This window comes from Hyalella azteca, unplaced genomic scaffold, assembly GCF_000764305.2.
Source record: "Hyalella azteca isolate HAZT.00-mixed unplaced genomic scaffold, Hazt_2.0.2 contig13505, whole genome shotgun sequence".
Taxonomy (NCBI): Eukaryota; Metazoa; Arthropoda; class Malacostraca; order Amphipoda; family Hyalellidae; genus Hyalella; species Hyalella azteca.
Genome location: NW_025943425.1, coordinates 659932 through 677030, shown reverse-complemented (window position 1 = coordinate 677030; position 17099 = coordinate 659932). Strand labels below are relative to the sequence as shown.

The following is a 17099-nucleotide window of genomic DNA, read 5'->3' as shown; positions in this document are numbered from 1 at the left end:
TAGATGTGTATAAGAGACGTCAGTAGCACAGACGTTTGGTAACTACAAGTCAGTAGCTCAAACGTTAGGTAACTACACGTCATTAGCCCAGACGTTTGGTAACTACACGTCAGTAGCTCAAACGTTATAGGTAACTACACGTCAGTAGCCCAGACGCTAGGTAAGTAGTACGTGGTTGGCCACAAATGTGCCATGTCAGCGCTGTTGGCGGTATCTAAACGTATCTTATACACCGTAGCAAGACGCGTCCGTACTTCATTGCCAAACATTTGATCTAGTTCAAAATTGGGTTCTAGTTCGTGTTTGGCTAGGTTGAAATTGGAATTATAATTGGGTGCTGCTGAACTCCAGTCAAGGCCTTTAAATCGGTCATTCGCGATGCATAAAAATCTTTTGCAAGCGTAAATAAAGCTGACGCGTCACCCGGTAACAAAAAAGGCAATTTATAATAGGCATTCACTACAATACTATTTGACTAAAACATTCAGTCATACATTTCAACATTCTAAAATACAAAATCAATGTACTAAAACATTCGGCACGGTCACCTTTGCTTTCCGACCCTCCCCTCCTCAACCTCCGCGCGTTTTCCAAACACCTCTTCACACTCTCAAATAAAACTACAGTTGCTGCCTCAGACAGACCCAAAATCATTGCCTTCAACTCTTCGCTTGTCCTCTCATATCCAACTCACCTCCCGCATTCAGAATCACCTCCATCATAGACTGAAGCTCTCACTCATACGCCCCACATTCCATCACCAAGTGCTCCACAGTTTCCTTCTTATTCCCATCACACTTAAAACATTTATCTTCCCTCCTCTCATTCCACCTGTGCATCCATTCACACCGAGAGCCCCTGCCCTAACACAAAACAAAAAGTCCCCACTTCTACTACCATTATACATAATTCATAGTTTGGCATTGCTTTCATCTGATAAAGTTTTAAAGTGTTCTATCCCTCCATTTATTGCTTCAACACCTTCACGCCCATGGTTTTTTACCCGTTTCTTCATTTTGCTTCTACACTGTTTTTCCTCCAACTCTATCTCAGCCGCACCCCGTACTGTCACGACCCATTCGTCCTTTATCCCAGCGGGCCCTTGGCGCACCCATGCTTCATGCATACCTCATTTACGCACCACTGCCCGACATCTACGTGCCCATTTGCTCACCTTTGTGTTACACATAAACATATTTCGTGCCCAACGTTCATCGTCCATTAGTTCCAGTCTCACTTTATACCTCAATTAATACTGATCTCATTCTTCTCAACCGTAATCCAACTCCTATATAGGATTTAATCTCGCCACTCTATTCTGTTTCCATACTCGGTCACTCCCATACTCGGTCACTCCCATACTCGGTCATACAGTGCAACACACTTTCTATTTCTTCGCTATTTTCACCCATAATCACAGCATCATCAGCCTACAGAAGCATTTTTAACCTTTCGCCGCCCACACGCACACCAACATCCATCCTGCTCACCCTCATGGCCACCTCTTTGTGTAGAGGTTGAAGAGAAGCGGAGACAATATATAGCCTAGTCGAGCACCCTTCCGCCTCCTCGCGCAGCCCGTCTCTACATATCTCCAAGTCTATATTTTGCTCTAGTATTCATACTGCTTCTCACGAGCCTAGTATTTTTTTATTCGTTCAAATTTTTTCAGTGACCCGGTAGTTCTCTGTCAACCCGGTCATACGCTTTTTCTGTATCTAGAGAAGCCAAGTACACTTTCTTCCCATCTATTTTCATTCTCCCGATCAGTTAATATTATCTTCTGCTCTTCTGTCACATCTAAAACCATTCTGCTTTTCGCCAAGCACACTTTCGCACCTCATGAATCTTTTCATCCGCTCATCCGCTTGGTATTAAATTTTTAGCGTACAAAAAGGCTCACACTGAGAATCCTTATTTTATTGTAAGAAGTTAACGTACTTGCGGGAATTGCAAAATCTGTTTCTTGGCTTTGAAAAAGTAGAGCGATGCCATTGCGGGCCATCAAGTTAAAAAGTTGTTTTAAAGTCTACGGAGTTCACGCCTGAAATTTAACTATAAAATCATATGGATCTGATTGGTAACGCAAATCAGTTACATAAACAACTTCATTATAAGATTCAGTTCGCATCAACATATATATGGCCAAAAATGTGTAAAATTTTCAGACAAGTAATTTTATTCGCAGAATTATTGCCTGGAAAGATAAAATGGCAAGATAAGATCAAATTGTACAGTAAAGTTAAGCATTCTGTAAAATAGTCCTCGCTCAATTTCCTTCCCTCAAATATTTAAACTAAAACAATTAATAAAAATGGGCATTGCCATCGAATTATTTGATAGCACGACTGAATCCCTCAACGTATAAAATTATTTTATCGTAATTCAATCGGCGTACAATTAAAATTAGATTAATCGAAAAATAGTATAATACAATTAAATATATTAAACTAATCACGTTTTTAGTGATCAACCGTAAGTTAATTATCACTTAAGAGAATAAGCCTTAACAAACGGCTGCGTCCGGAGTGAATGCTCCATGGCGCAGCACTCCGTGAGACCGTTAATCCATCGAAGAACAGAACACTGGCTGGAGCAGCGTTGCCAGATGGTATATTTCTATACCAGATTTCGCAAATCTGGTATTTTCAGAAGGTGTCTGGTATGAATATTTCAGATCTGGTATATTTGCCTAAATCTGGTATTTTTCTGGTATTTTCTGACTTGCTACAAATTTACTGCATTAATTAAGTTCCACCTCTGCAGCTGAAGTTTGAACTTCCTCCAGCGTTGGCGTGGATTATATAGATTACCTTCAGAGCGGCGCGACTAGAGGTTTCCCGCCATTTTTGGAACTGCAAGTTTACCGCTTGATAAAATAACCCCAATTTAATTGTTAACATTTAACAAAAGTGCTTAGTGCAATATGAGCACGAGAGTGATTATCCTCGATTGATTACTGATCAGTGATGAACTGATGATATGGCCTAGGACGAGTGAGGTTGTCGAACCGATCTCTGCGACGCAAGCTCCACCATTTTTGTTTGGTGGTTATGAATTCTAGAGTGCCACTTGAATTCTGGGGTGCCATTCAATATTTCACTGATCTTGACAATTATCATCCATTCAGGGAACTGGCTGCCTACTGCATCACTTGTCTACTTTGACTTGTCTCCAAAGCAGTCGTGGTGCAAGTGTTTTCACAAGTCACCTATGTGAAAAACAAGCAACGGAATAAAATTTCAACTACGGTACTGGAGTCCCTTATCCGGACCAAAAGCTATCTGCTCATCCGCAACAATTAAGTGCTCACACCCGAAATGTTAGATTAATGCAATATGCAAGCATGTACGAAAATAAGCAAAATGAAGATGACCTGTTTCCGTGGCTTGCTCATGTTGAGCGAAGAGGAAAAAGTGCCACAATGACACTGATAAAAAAAGGAAAAAGTGTCAATGTAATCAAACACAGGAAAAGAAAAGTGTCAAAATATTCCAAACAGAGGGGAAAAAATATAACGTGTTAAATTTGGCTAATTATCGTCAAGCCAGATAACTGCACAGTACATAAGATAATTTTTTTCTAATCAACGTTTCTGACGAATAGTTGTATTAAATTTGGAGGTATTAGTCTGTTTTTGAGCGACAGAATTTCTGGTATATTTCTGGTATTTTGAGCTAGGCAATCTGGTATTCTCGCCAAGAAAAAACCTGGCAACACTGGGCTGGAGCATTGGCAGACTGGCAGTACTGCAGCTGGCATTGGCACACCGTGCCTTTGGCTCAAAGGCATGGCCCATAGTACCGATGATAGTAGAACTGGTACGGCTTTTGGTGCACCTTACGGAGTTACGGTTACGTGGTGTGCGACTTCGTATCTCTTATGCTGAGTTTAGCTGAGCATTTTTAAACAGCGTTTGCTACTTTGCTTGTTTAAGAACTGAATTTGTGGCCGCCGGCTGCGCACCCAATGGCCAATGCATTTATGATTTAGCTCTTCATGGCTCATGGGCATGATGGGCATGGGCTCATGGCCTAACTTCATCTTCGTGGGCTCATGGCCACTGAAATGCCTAAGCTGGGCCATTCTAATTTAATTAGTACTAAATACCAGCAGCAAAGTATCAGACTATCAGTTGCAGTATCCCTGCTAGAATTCTCAAATTCTCTTAGCAAAATTTACTGAGGTCTGAGTGTTCTGCTCATGCATGGCAGTGATGGGCTGAATCCCGGCTGATGGCACTGATAGCAGCATGGGTCCCATCCCATGGCCATGGAAAACTAATGGTTAAAGAAATTGGCGTTTCTTGTCTAGCCAGCATGGCAGCATTATCATACATAACATAGTGATGTCGGCTCTGAAGTGTAGGCCTGATGTGGCCTGTCGCCGATTCTTTTCCATTTCGTGCCTTGTTCATAGATCTAAACTCGTGTCATTTGACCGGATCTTTTCATGACTGGCGATAGTTTGAAGAAGCTACTAGACTTCCACCGGGTTCGATAAGGAGCTAGGCATCGCACAATTTTGATTGAACTGCACTAACATTGAACCTTTCACTGAAATCGTTTCGGTACAAAATTCGCGAGATAAGTCAAACCGGCATAGTAAGAAGTGAGAAAGTTGGGACCCGCAAACACTACGTGCGTCCTCGATCACTGCCAGAACTCAACTCAACTCAAAAGATATTGGTTTAAATCTTGAGTAGCTAGATGAGGAAATTGAAAGTGAACAGATTTAAAAAATCTGTGGTTTGTCACTATGTTGAGTTGGTGTGAGTAAAGCACAGAAAAATTCTCCCTTTAGCACTTTAGGGCTGTGACTAGAGCTTTCCAACAATTTCTGGAACCGCAAGATTCCCGCTGGATGAATTAGGTAGCTAGCCTGCTAGGTATGGTCATTTGCTGACATTTAGTCAATTAGGCTAGGCTACCTGCTATGGTCCTATCTAATTGTTAAGAAAAGTGCACGTCAGCACAATGGGGCTGGGCCATGGGGCCACAAGTTTCCAAATGTGAAATGTATTAAAAATTTGTCAGGCTGGAGCATTGAGATTTCAGAAACAAGTAGGAAAATTCCAATCCTGGACTGTGAGTGAGAAGTATGATCAAGTATGCAATTTATTTATTTAGGTCCATTGCAATTTATTTTTTTTCAAATAATTTGAAATTTTCTCTAAGATTTATTGCATTTTTTCATTCATTACTAATTAGTGAATAGTGAATAGCAGAATAGACTTTTCAACTTATCACTTATGTTTTATATTTTGTTCTGAGCCAGTTGAAATGTCAAGTCAGTTGAAATGTTTTTTATTTTTGTTAGCTTTGAAAATTACTGCTTATGCTTCAGAAAATCCTCCAAACATCGTCTTCATTGTGGCTGATGATTTGGTGAGAACTGGGATTAGGCCTAGTCTAGATTCCACTTCATAATCTTCATGCATTGCTACATAACTTATAATTATACTATTATTTATATATTACTGATAACATGATTTACTTTATGTAAGTGCATCTTGACCATAAAATTCAATGAATTGATATGTTTACTTATTTATAATTATATATATATGTCATATTTTCATAATTTATTCTGAAAATTTATGCAGTAACAATGTATACTATACTTGCAGGCTGCAGCAATAGCAGCATTTTCTCCCATAAAAAATTTACTATTAAATAATCTCCTGTGAAACTCTCCTGTCTGTCCTGAGGCTAATTTTACTATAGTGAAATTTTTCCAGGGTTGGAATGATGTTGGTTTTCATGGCTCGCGTGAGATACCCACACCAAACATTGATGCCCTGGCTTATTCTGGAGTAATTTTGAACAACTATTATGTGCAACCCATCTGCACACCATCTCGTTCTGCAATCATGTCTGGCTTGCATCCTATTCATACAGGTAAAACTATTAAGACTGAAGAATATGTAAAACCTGTGTTTGAACTTTGTATTAATCTGGGTTCAGAAATAAAAGCTTGATTGATCCAGACAACATTTCAGTGCTTTTCTAGTTATTTTTCTGTGTAGAACTTTTATGTTTCACTCTTGGTTCTAATAATGCCATTTGTTGATGCAACATTTAGTTTATTCCTTTTGTATAAAAAATATAAACCTTGGCTAACTATTTTTTTTTCCGTCAATGCTATAAGCTAGTCAATGATTGACATTTATTCATTATTTTAGTTTAATTTAACATTTTGTGTTGACTGTTGAGTGTGCCTCAATTTGGTTTTAATTCAGTAATAAAAAAAAAAGTTGCATCTTGGTTCAGTAGTACAAGTATAAAAATCAATTATTATGAATGGTATTGTTTAGGCAAAATTACAGATTTTTAATTAATTAAAATCTCCAATAGAGAAGTTTTATTGCCATAATTTTGACTTGGGTATGGGTCATGTCTTTCATGCATAGCTCATACCGTCAACCGGGGCTACTCGGGACAGGCGGGGCTACTCGGGACAGGCCTAGGCCTATGACACGGCGTAAAACTTGTAGTAGCAAAACTAATTGGAACATCGCAAAACTAAAAATAGTGGTGTAAACGTAACTATTTTTCCTATCTATCTAGTATAAAGGAAGTCGAAAAATACTACATTTACTTGCTTTGAAAAATTCCTGAAAAAAATGGTGAAAAACTATGTTTTGTAAAGTTACAACTGCTAAGGTATGTAGCAAAAAAAATATAATCTAATTCCAAAAAGAAATGGCAGCCATTTCCGCACGGCGGGGCTACTCGGGACACCCCCCCCCGGGGCTATTCGGGACACCCCCAAAAACGCATTAAGGGTAGAACCTCAGTTAGCAAAGGCTTCAATTATGAAAAAAATTTATTAAAAACAAAGAATATTGATCACATTTTCCTTGCTCAGCGAAAAAAATTTCACTTATGGAAAAATTAGTGCATCATCAGTCATCTTAAAATTGTGCATATCATGTCATGTATAGAATTGTGCACCAGGCATTATAGAATGAAAAGTAATTGACCTAAACTATGATTTATTTCTCCAAAAGATAGGCTGGTTGTCACTAAAACATTCCTTTCAGGAAGTTAATGATCACGGGAAGTTAATGATCACGCGAAGTTAAATACCATGTGAGGTTAATGATCACGGGAAGTTAATGACCACGTGAAGTTAATGATCACGGGAAGTTAATGATCATGCAAAGTTAATGATCACGTGAAGTTAATGATCACGCTAAGTTAATGATCACGTGAAATTAATGATCACGTGAAGTTAATGATCACGCGAAGTTAATGATCACGGGAAGTTAATGATCACGGGAAGTTAATGATCACGCGAAGTTAATGATCACGTGAAGTTAATGATCACGCGAAGTTAATGATCACGGGAAGTTAATGATCACGCAAAGTTAATGATCACGGGAAGTTAATGATCACGCGACGTTAATGATCACGCGACGTTAATGGTCAGGCGAAGTTAATGATCACGGGAAGTTAATGATCACGCGAAGTTAATGACCACGCGAAGTTAATGACCACGTGAAGTTAATGACCATGCAAAGTTAATGATCACGGGAAGTCCCAATTAAAATGATGTGAAATTAGGAGCCTTCCTGTAAGCTTACAGATAGGAAAAAAATGTTATAAGGCTGCTGATATGAAGCTTGCAATGGACAAGGTTGTTGTAAATGATCAATGGCATGTTCATGGATACGGTAATATCACATCAATAATAGGATAATGTCATCAATAATACGGTAATTAATGTATATGGCAATATCATATCAATAAAGGAAAAACAAGTAAAAATCACAGAAAATGTCATTTATTCTACCTCTACATCATCTATAATGAAAGAGGAGGACTTCAGAGTACTGTTAGTAATGGATGAGTACACTCTGCATGCTTCAAATGTTTTGAAATGAAGTTTTATTCCCGTTGTCCCGAGTAGCCCCAACCGACGGGGCTACTCGGGACAATCTCTATTTTGCATCTGGCACCTTACGAATAGCATATGGAATTTTTTTGACAACGCCATTTGATAGCCCTGCCAATCAGCTATAAAATGAGACTAAACTTGTTTATGAAATGTTTCATCGTAAGAAGTTATTAACTGTTATTTAAAACTAATCGTTCAAATCTGTCCCGAGTAGCCCCGGTTGACGGTACTTATTCATTTAACTGCGTAGTCATAAGTTTTTATTTGGGGATTTCGATCAATCACAGCAGTTCCCAGCACTGAGGGATTCCTGTATAATTGAATGTGTTGTATATCTAATTATAAATCAATATCCTCTGGACAACAAATAACCAAAACCAATAAAATGTATGCAGTGGCCACACTATCAATATCTAAATAAGTTTCAATGTTTCAAAAGAGGTCTTGGTACATTGATCATTCAGCCTCATACTGAGACTTTTTGTTAATGCTTGTGCAATAATTTTCCTCACTACCACGAAAATAGGCATTTTTAATATCTCTCGGGAAAGAGCTACAAGTTCTTGCTATTTTGTTTTAAAAAATTGCCAAATAAATACCTTACCTATGTACAATAAAAATACCCTTTAAATAAATACAGTAGGTATAGGTACAGGTACCCTTTAATTGTATTTATAATACAATTTAGTACCCTTTAATACCCTTTAAATGGTATTATAAATACCCTTTAAATAAATACAGCATAAATTTTCAATGCGCGCAAACAGGATTGGTAATAAATAGTCAGATTGCCCCAGCAAATTTAATTCACGGCAGGATATAATGCCTACAATTGACCAGTAATTTTTCACCAGTTATACACAATTGCTTGTGTCGTCCCTTGTTTGACTATAAATTAAATAAAAATATTCTGTTTACTGCCATCAAAACCCAAGTGTATAATGGCAAAGCATGGTGATTGTCAAGTTGCCTAAAACCCAAACAATTAAATATTTCTGCTTTTGATTGCGCACTCCTCTTTGAACACTTTTTCATGATGATGCATGACATAAGCTGCTTATTCTAAGGTCATGAGGTGTTTTTCTTTAGACATTGAGGAAATTATATCCAGGTCTGCAGCATGACGTAATCTATGAAGCATCTCCTTATGGCCTACCAATTAATTTGACTTTGCTACCTGAGTGGCTGGGAAAACTTGACTACCAAACTGAAGCTGTGGGCAAGTGGCATCTTGGTCTCTGTAATCATAGCTATCTTCCATCAAACCGAGGATTTGATCACCACTATGGATACTGGGCAGGACACATGGATTATTATGATCACACTGTATTCATGGAGGTGCGATGGCGTGACTCAATGTTCTGCAATGTGGAGTTTGCCTCGAAGCTTTTTCTGTTTTGTTCCTAAGAAATTGATTTGATTTCAAGCCTTATATACCGTACTTACTGGGAGAGCAGAGAAAAGCTGGACAACGTGTCAAATGTATGGAATGGATCTTAGTGGTATTAGAGTGATGAACCATGTCCCACCATCCTTTTAAGAATTATGTGTAGTGGAAATTATCATTCTTTGGTGATCTTTCAAACAGAACAAGACTTATTTTTTCAAGGAAACGTGTGAATTTGACTTTCTGATTTTTAATAACCATTGCAGATTCCTTGGGGGCTGTGTCATTGATTGATAGTTTTGTCTCATAAGAAGAAATTTTGGCCAAATTTTTATCTTTTTCCTATGTTCTGTGCTGTGCTTTTTACCATGGGAACTTCTAAGCAATAACAACAATTTGCTATGACTTCATTTTTCTTTAGATATAAGTCATCTCTAATATATCTTACTGCTGAGGAATTGAAAGTGATTGAAAATCACATAATAATCTAATTATGATAAGATGACATGGAATTATATGAAACTATTTAACTGATGATGAACTCATTTCAAAAGTGACAATTGGCTAAAAATATTTTTTAAAAGAAAACAAAATTAATTACAGACACTAGATTCTGTTTCAACATGTTTTCTTTGTTTATTAAATAATTATTGCAGGCTTACAGCACTGTCCAATAAAAGCTTCTAGTCCGTATGGTCTACCACTGGACATGAAGATATTGCCACAGTATATGAAGGACTCAGGCTACATTACACGAGCTGTTGGAAAGTGGCACCTTGGTTTCCATCACAAAGAATTTACTCCTACATTTCGAGGTTTTGAGTCGCATTATGGATATTGGTCCAACAAAATCGACTATTTCAACCTCACAGCTGATGAAGATGGCGTGAGATACTCAAATATTTGTGCTTATCCCTGTCAAGTGTTTGGAAATAATCAATTCATCAACATCCTGGATATTTTCTCACTGGTTTCTTTAACCTTGGCCTATGAATAAAGTCTTATGACTTTCTATCAGGATAATTTGGCAGTCATTCAATATTCCTAGGTTATTTTATTTTATAAAATACATGTATTTCAAACCCTATGAAGAATATCTCTGAAATATGAATGTGAGCAATGAAAAATATCAGCACCTTTCCTAAATCTGTTTGATACACAAATCGTCGTGATTCAACAAATTTGATGTGTACTGTATGAGACCAGATTAAGACTCTATTTAGTGACAATTAAGATGTAAAAATTCAATATAAGATTTTTAACAATTCTCATAAGTAAATAAGTTTAGAACCATTGGACTAATCCCCTTTCAAGATCCTCAAGAAGAAGGCCATGGGAGTGTTGAAACTGTGTATGACCCTCTAACAATTAGAGATCAGTTACATAAAAATATTCAGTTACCCCCACCCTAAATACAACCAACATGACACATTACTTCTCTTTGTTGTAGCTTTTTTCTTCTCTTGCACTTTTGCAAAGTTGCAAATAGTTTTTATAAAATTTATTTTATTTTCTCTCAATTTAAGTAAAAGATTACGTTGAGTGTCGATTAATTCTTCTCGCATTTGTATGCATACCGGTGCTAATTGTTCTTCTTCATTGATGTGCCTGGTGATTATCTTGTATAAATTTTATTACCACCTGGCAATTAATGTATATTATTTCTGCTATCAATTACCAACTTCATTTGGTCAATTATTTGCCCCCACATATATAATTTTTGGCTTTCCAAGCTAAACCCATGGAAAGCCATTAGAATTTTTATTCTAATGTAAGCATTCAACTATTTATTTGTCTATCAATGATCAGCCGCACCAATTTTCTCCCATATGTGGGACCTACTTTGACCGTGGTTCCCATTTATGTTCCTGGCAAAGTGATTGTGACTTCCATGCATTTTTTAACTTGACTTCCTTAACTCAACTTAATATTAGCTTAACATCAACTCAACTTATAACTTTTTCCAACTTTAACTTGTTCCTAACCTACTGAAGCTCTGATGTTTACCATTATTGCTTTATAATATTAAGTAGTTCATTTGTAATCCATCGCCTTTGTTGGACCCTTTTATCTTCATATGGTGACTTGATTTGTTTCCAAATTATCTTTACAATGAGTCTTACCCTGTTAACAAACATCTCATTATTATCCAACATTTTTGAATTAAAGGAAACTAAATTAACTAACAAATGGAGTACCTATGTATTGATAACTTCTTGCCTCTGATTGTGATAGTAAAAATTATCGGTAAGCATAAATATGAGTTGTTTATGATCAAATTAGTTCTCTTGATAATTTCACTTGAAATCTCATAAGAACATGATCATATTGTTACTAAGTAATTTTCAGCCTACACTCTGGGCAAGTTTGTAAAGGAATATGTCCTGATGGAATTCTTGTTTTACAGCGCATGTGGGGCTATGACTTCCGTCGGGACATGAACATTGATCATGATGCATATGGTGAGTTTTGGCAACAATAAAATATAAGGTCAGGACAGTGGCACGTAATTGTGAACTATTTCAATGATTTATTATATATCATTTATAATTCCCAATTCTGATGCAATTGAGGGTGAGTAATTTGTGTGACATTAAGTTGCTCATGTAATTTTTCTTTTCATTTTTTAGAAGAACTTCCGTGCCAAAATTTTAATCAAGTTTCTAATTTAAGTAATGTCAGATACGGTAGTGAACATTATCAACTAATTTAAATTTATGATTTAATTGTGCTCCACGGTATTAATGGGACAGAGTGAATTTTCTTATACCCCAAATCATTATTGTAAGTGGTTATATTGTCTCTTTATATTGTGGTGGTATGTGCCTCGTGCAGGTATCTATGCTACTGACCTGTTCACCACGGAGGCCTTGTCGATCATCAGCTCGCACAATACGAGCAGGCCGCTGTTCCTGTACCTCGCGCACTTGGCGGTGCACTCGGCAAACCCATACGCCCCTCTGCAGGCACCCCAAGCCTATGTTGATCGATTCTCCTACATCAAGGATGAGAGGAGACGCAAGTTTGCCGGTCAGATATTGCAGCTTTCATTGTTTCAAAAAGGGAATTTTAAAATTATAATATAGAATTGGGAATTTTAGTACCTATATCATTCCAGCGCTTAAATATGTCACTATTGATATCTTTGTCCTAATAGCTTGATTGCAACAGTGAGTGATATGGTTTGAACATTTGAGAGCAGTATAAAAAAATTATAAGGGATTGTGCTGTAGCTAATCTGAACAATTTTTTACAGCTGTGAATATGAAAAATTACAATATTATATCTGTTTTAATGTTAATGACAAAGCTTACAACAACCGAGTCTCATGAAAACTAGAGCTGTATATATTTAAATTATTCGAATTTTCCATTGACTAGGGATGCTCACCAAGCTGGACGAGTCAGTGGGTGCTGTGGTGACGGCGCTGCGAGATCGCAAGATGTTCGACAACACCGTGATCGTCTTCACCTCCGATAACGGCGGACCAGCGGGAGGCTACAATAACAACGTCGCCTCCAACTGGCCGCTCAGAGGGGTGCGTACTGATGGTGGTAGCTGGAGTGGTGATGGTGGTAGCTGTAGTGGTGATGGTGGTAGCTGTAGTGGTGATGGTCGTAGCTGTAGTGGTGATGGTGGTAGCTGTAGTGGTGATGGTCGTAGCTGTAGTGGTGATGGTCGTGGATCTAATGGCATGGCGAGTGATGACGTGCTAACGTACCTGTAGCGGCCGGTTTCTTGTCTGTGATTGGTGGGTTTAGCTTGGAAAGCCGTCAGTTATTGCTAGTTTATTGAGTTTTTTCGATAAGATTCTTCAATCTATTGGTTTTAAAAAGTTATATAAATTTTGACGCTCGAAGTTTATTTTGTATATAAGAAACTGCTGTCCAAGACGCTTTTGTTCAGTAGATAATGAACACTACAGGTGAAGGCATCGATGTGGGAGGGCGGGGTGCGTGGATCAGCCTTCGTGTGGGGGCCGGATTTCATCCGCCAACCTCCAGGCACCGTGTCTGATCAACTCTACGCCATTGAGGACTGGCTTCCCACACTCTACGCCATCGCTGGTGACTTGAAAATATATACTTTACGCGTACAAATATATTTATGATGAGTTGTTGGTGAATGCAAGTTTTAGCAAAACCGTTAAAAAGATATTTTCATTGTATTCACTATATTTTACTAAGATAAGATTAGCGTTATCACTATTTTATACATTCATGCATTCCAATTATAATAATGTAAACAATGCGTTCCCATGCGTTAAACCATCCATTAATTTACTTGTAATGCGAATCGGGAGTCTATTGAGGCAACAAGATGGAAGTGAATGGCGCGAGTGCAACGTGAAGCACCGTTAACGAGGCTCTGTGTACATGCACAGGAGGCAATGTGAGTCACCTACCGCCGCTGGACGGCATCAACATCTGGCCAAGTGTGAGCGCTGGCGTGCCGGTGTCCCGCCAGCATCTCCTGCACAGCATTGACCCCGTCTTCCACGGCGCCGCCGTCAGGAGCGGCGACTGGAAGCTTTTGTTCAGTGAGCTAATAACGCAGCCCGATCATATTGAGAATTTTATTTTAGTGAGCACTAATTACGTCTTTAATAAAGAAGCTGCTGAATTTCTTTTCAGTTAGTTGGCTGTAAAGTTTCTTTTTATTTGTTCACTTTCTTTGTTCAGTTTCTTTTTCTTTGTTCACTTGAAATAAATTATGAGATAATTGATAAACCTTGAAGGCAACCACTTAACTTAGCTGTGTAATCTTGTCCTGCTCAATTTACGTGCAATCAAAACTTTGTGTCCATCAGACGCGTCAGGCGATGGGGCGTCTTGGGACAAGTGGTTTGGTCCTTCGGGCCGCAACGAAACCGCCCCTGAAACTGAATTGTCGCTTCTAATTCAGAAAATAAAGGACAGTCCCGCTGGGGTCGCGGTGCTGGAGAAAAATCCAGACGCCCTCAACAACATCACACTCACCAGGAACGCGGCTATGGTGGGTCATAAGGAACGACTTCCAAGTCTTCTAAACGTCTTGAAAATAAATATTATTGTATGCATATCATGGTACATTAGAATGTGTAAACATCATAGTATTGATTGGTAATAATATTATTGGTATGAAAAGATTTTTATATCATTATAGTGAGCTTGATGCGACTCAAACTCATTGCTTAAGGACGGTGTTATTTTTTTGTGAACATGGAATTTTAATATTGACCAGCTACCTTCATATATTAATCGCGTTTGGAGCGTTCATGTCACTACAGTAAAAATACTGAATGGGTTCTAAATGTCAAGTTTGAGTTATCCCAATTTCACCATGCCTAGATGGCGAAACATTTCTAAACGATTGATTCCTTGTTTTCTATTTTATCTCGGGCAATCGCTGACAGGGTCCTTAGTCTGTATTTAGTATTGATTAATCTCCTGTAATAAATATGAATTCGTTCAGACTCAGCTTTCTATTTAGCAAGGTAAAAATGCTTGGTCAATAATGTTTTTTTGACCGTAGCCTGTCGAGTTGATTATTTATCAAACGTCAAATTTATTATCAAACTTTTCATCCAACTCTCATTTTTAATGGATACATTAAAAGCTATGCATTAAATGAATTGTTTTAAATTATGCACCTTCAGATTCATGATTCTTTTGTTTGGGAAACGAGACTCTTAGGTATAGCACAAGCCTCTAAAAACAGCACATGCCAATTTGAGTCGCAAAGAAAGCATTAGTATTTTGTCTACAGTCATTCAGGTCCTATCACAATGACATGAAATAAAAAAAGTGACCCCAGATATCTCCTTCATGTCAAAATACATTTAGAGTTTTGCAATTTTGTCTAAATTCTTGAGTGATGTTATAGCGTTTTTTGTCATCATTGCTAGTGAAATAAACTTCCCCGATTTTTTTCGTACCTAGCTGTTTTATGTTAGTCCTACTTAAACTTCATGTTTACCGTTAATTTCAACTCTAGTGTTAACTGAACATGTGTTTATTTTTAATTTTGCATAATTCAGCTTATAGTTGAAAAAAACTATCAATTCAAGCCTGAAAATCGTAGAAGCGTCAAATTTCAAAAATGCCAAGTCCATTTTCCAATGGTTAGGAGAAAAAAGAAAATAAAATTATTTTTTGATTATTGCACCGTATTTGGTCTTGAAAGGGTCTGTGTAGCAAGTTTTTTGCAGGACATTTATTGTTGATTTTGAAATTTACTTGTTCATTTTGATAACATTTTGTGGCCGTCCATAATTTTGCAGATAAATTGCACGGCCGCGCCCGATGAACCGAGTTTCGTATGCCGAGGTCAGAACATCAGCGACGCTTGCCTGTTCCATATTTCGTCCGACCCTTGTGAGCTGAAAGACGTCGCTTCAGAACAACCTGACGTAGTGAAGATGCTGCTTCAGCTGTTTCTGCAGTATAACAGCACTGCCGTGCCCATACTCAACAAGGCTTCAGATCCCAACGCCGACCCTAAGTTTTGGAACTACAACTGGATTAACTGGCTTGACTTTCCACCGCCACATGGTGTAAATGCAACTGAGACTGCAGTCTTTGGACAGCCAAATAAATTTTTGTAATGGATTTTATCCTGGCGATGTTAGGTTTTCTTTAGCTAAAATTGCTGGTGGATTAACTTTGTTGAGTTTCACGATATTTAACTGGGAGCGTTTGTTTTTTTTCTTATATGCGATGCTCCTATAGAGCTTAAAAAAAATCTGGTAGAGTTTTGTGTTATCTATGTTGGTAAAAACCTCACCAATAATAGTGAGGTTTTTGTTTATAATTATACAATTAAAGGAACCGTATGTTTGGGGCTGGTTCTGCTTCCTTATTAAGTTTTACTTGTGGGGCCAAGTAAATGTAGGGTTTTTGGGGCCATTTTGTGTTTAAGAAAAATTCTTTGATTATCTATTTCAGTAGCAGTACCACTTCTCCAATCATTGTATACTTCATATTAAAATTTCAAAGACCTGCTCACATTGCATTTTTTTCTACCTCTATAGAAACCTAAATGTAGCAATGTGAGAAGAGTTTGAATGACCAAACCTATTCATTCGCTTCCTAGATTAGCTTGGCCAACTTCTTTTTCAAGAATAGCTCAAACAGCGAGCAACTGCGATGAACTTGGCTCACGTCACCGAAACCATGAGGACCTGTTAGTCTCTCGTCCAGACCACTGTTCATGAAGCCTAACCTCGTTGGTTGTGGTGTCTGAATGCGTGCGTCAGCTGTGAGTCTGGTTGCTATGCTGGCGGGATTTCTTGCACCAAGGAATCTTTGGTGTCCATAATCTATAATTACATGCCTTCCGTCTCTCGTGCGCTGGGCATCGCCTCGTGACCTCTTGAGAAAGGGTACTGATATCTGTCAATGAGCGTGGATCCATTTTTCGTCAGAGATGATACCGGTGTTCGTTCATCGTTAGCCTAACCAGGCTGGCCATTTGAAATCTTCCGACCATGTCGGTAATATATAAAGTGACACTTATTCATAATAGCGGTTTCAACGTTTATTAGGCCGTAGGCCGGTCGCCGATTCTTTACATTGCAGAATATTCACAGGATTTTGCTGTCTCGAACTCGAAACTCACTGCTAAAATTCTGCTGTGCTTAACCGCTCGGCCTCCTTGCCGATTCTGACCAGAAATTGGCGCACAGAGCTGGGATCGAACCCGCGCCTCTCTTCGCCAATCTTGGTACTCGGACTCTAACCACTGGGCCAACATCTTTTATAAATTTTATCATTTCCTTTATTAAGTGATATGCAAGTAACTGTTTCAAAAGACATGATCACAAATCTGA

General features: G+C 38.1%; 1 protein-coding gene across 2 annotated transcripts; it reads left to right on the top strand.

Moving 5' to 3' along the window:
- Positions 1-5232: 5232 nt before the first annotated feature.
- Positions 5233-16275, top strand: LOC108680938 (arylsulfatase B). 2 transcript variants are annotated; one of them, XM_018169871.2, is made up of 10 exons: positions 5233-5387; positions 5741-5900; positions 9946-10175; positions 11697-11751; positions 12125-12319; positions 12670-12827; positions 13215-13356; positions 13674-13829; positions 14100-14284; positions 15552-16275. In XM_018169871.2, the coding sequence occupies exons 1-10, from the start codon at positions 5283-5285 to the stop codon at positions 15873-15875; spliced, it is 1710 nt and encodes a 569-aa protein (XP_018025360.1). In that variant the 5' UTR covers positions 5233-5282; the 3' UTR covers positions 15876-16275. The 2 variants fall into 2 exon arrangements, with proteins under 2 accessions (XP_018025360.1, XP_018025361.1); XM_018169872.2 differs by lacking the exon at positions 9946-10175 and adding an exon at positions 9014-9240.
- Positions 16276-17099: the final 824 nt, after the last annotated feature.

Coding starts and splice junctions, on each gene's coding strand:
- LOC108680938 (XM_018169871.2), top strand. CDS start 5,283: ATGTCAAGTCAGTTGAAATGTTTTTTATTTTTGTTAGCTTTGAAAATT. Junction 11,752..12,124: donor CATTGATCATGATGCATATG/GTGAGTTTTGGC, acceptor TGCCTCGTGCAG/GTATCTATGCTACTGACCTG. Junction 13,357..13,673: donor CACACTCTACGCCATCGCTG/GTGACTTGAAAA, acceptor GTACATGCACAG/GAGGCAATGTGAGTCACCTA.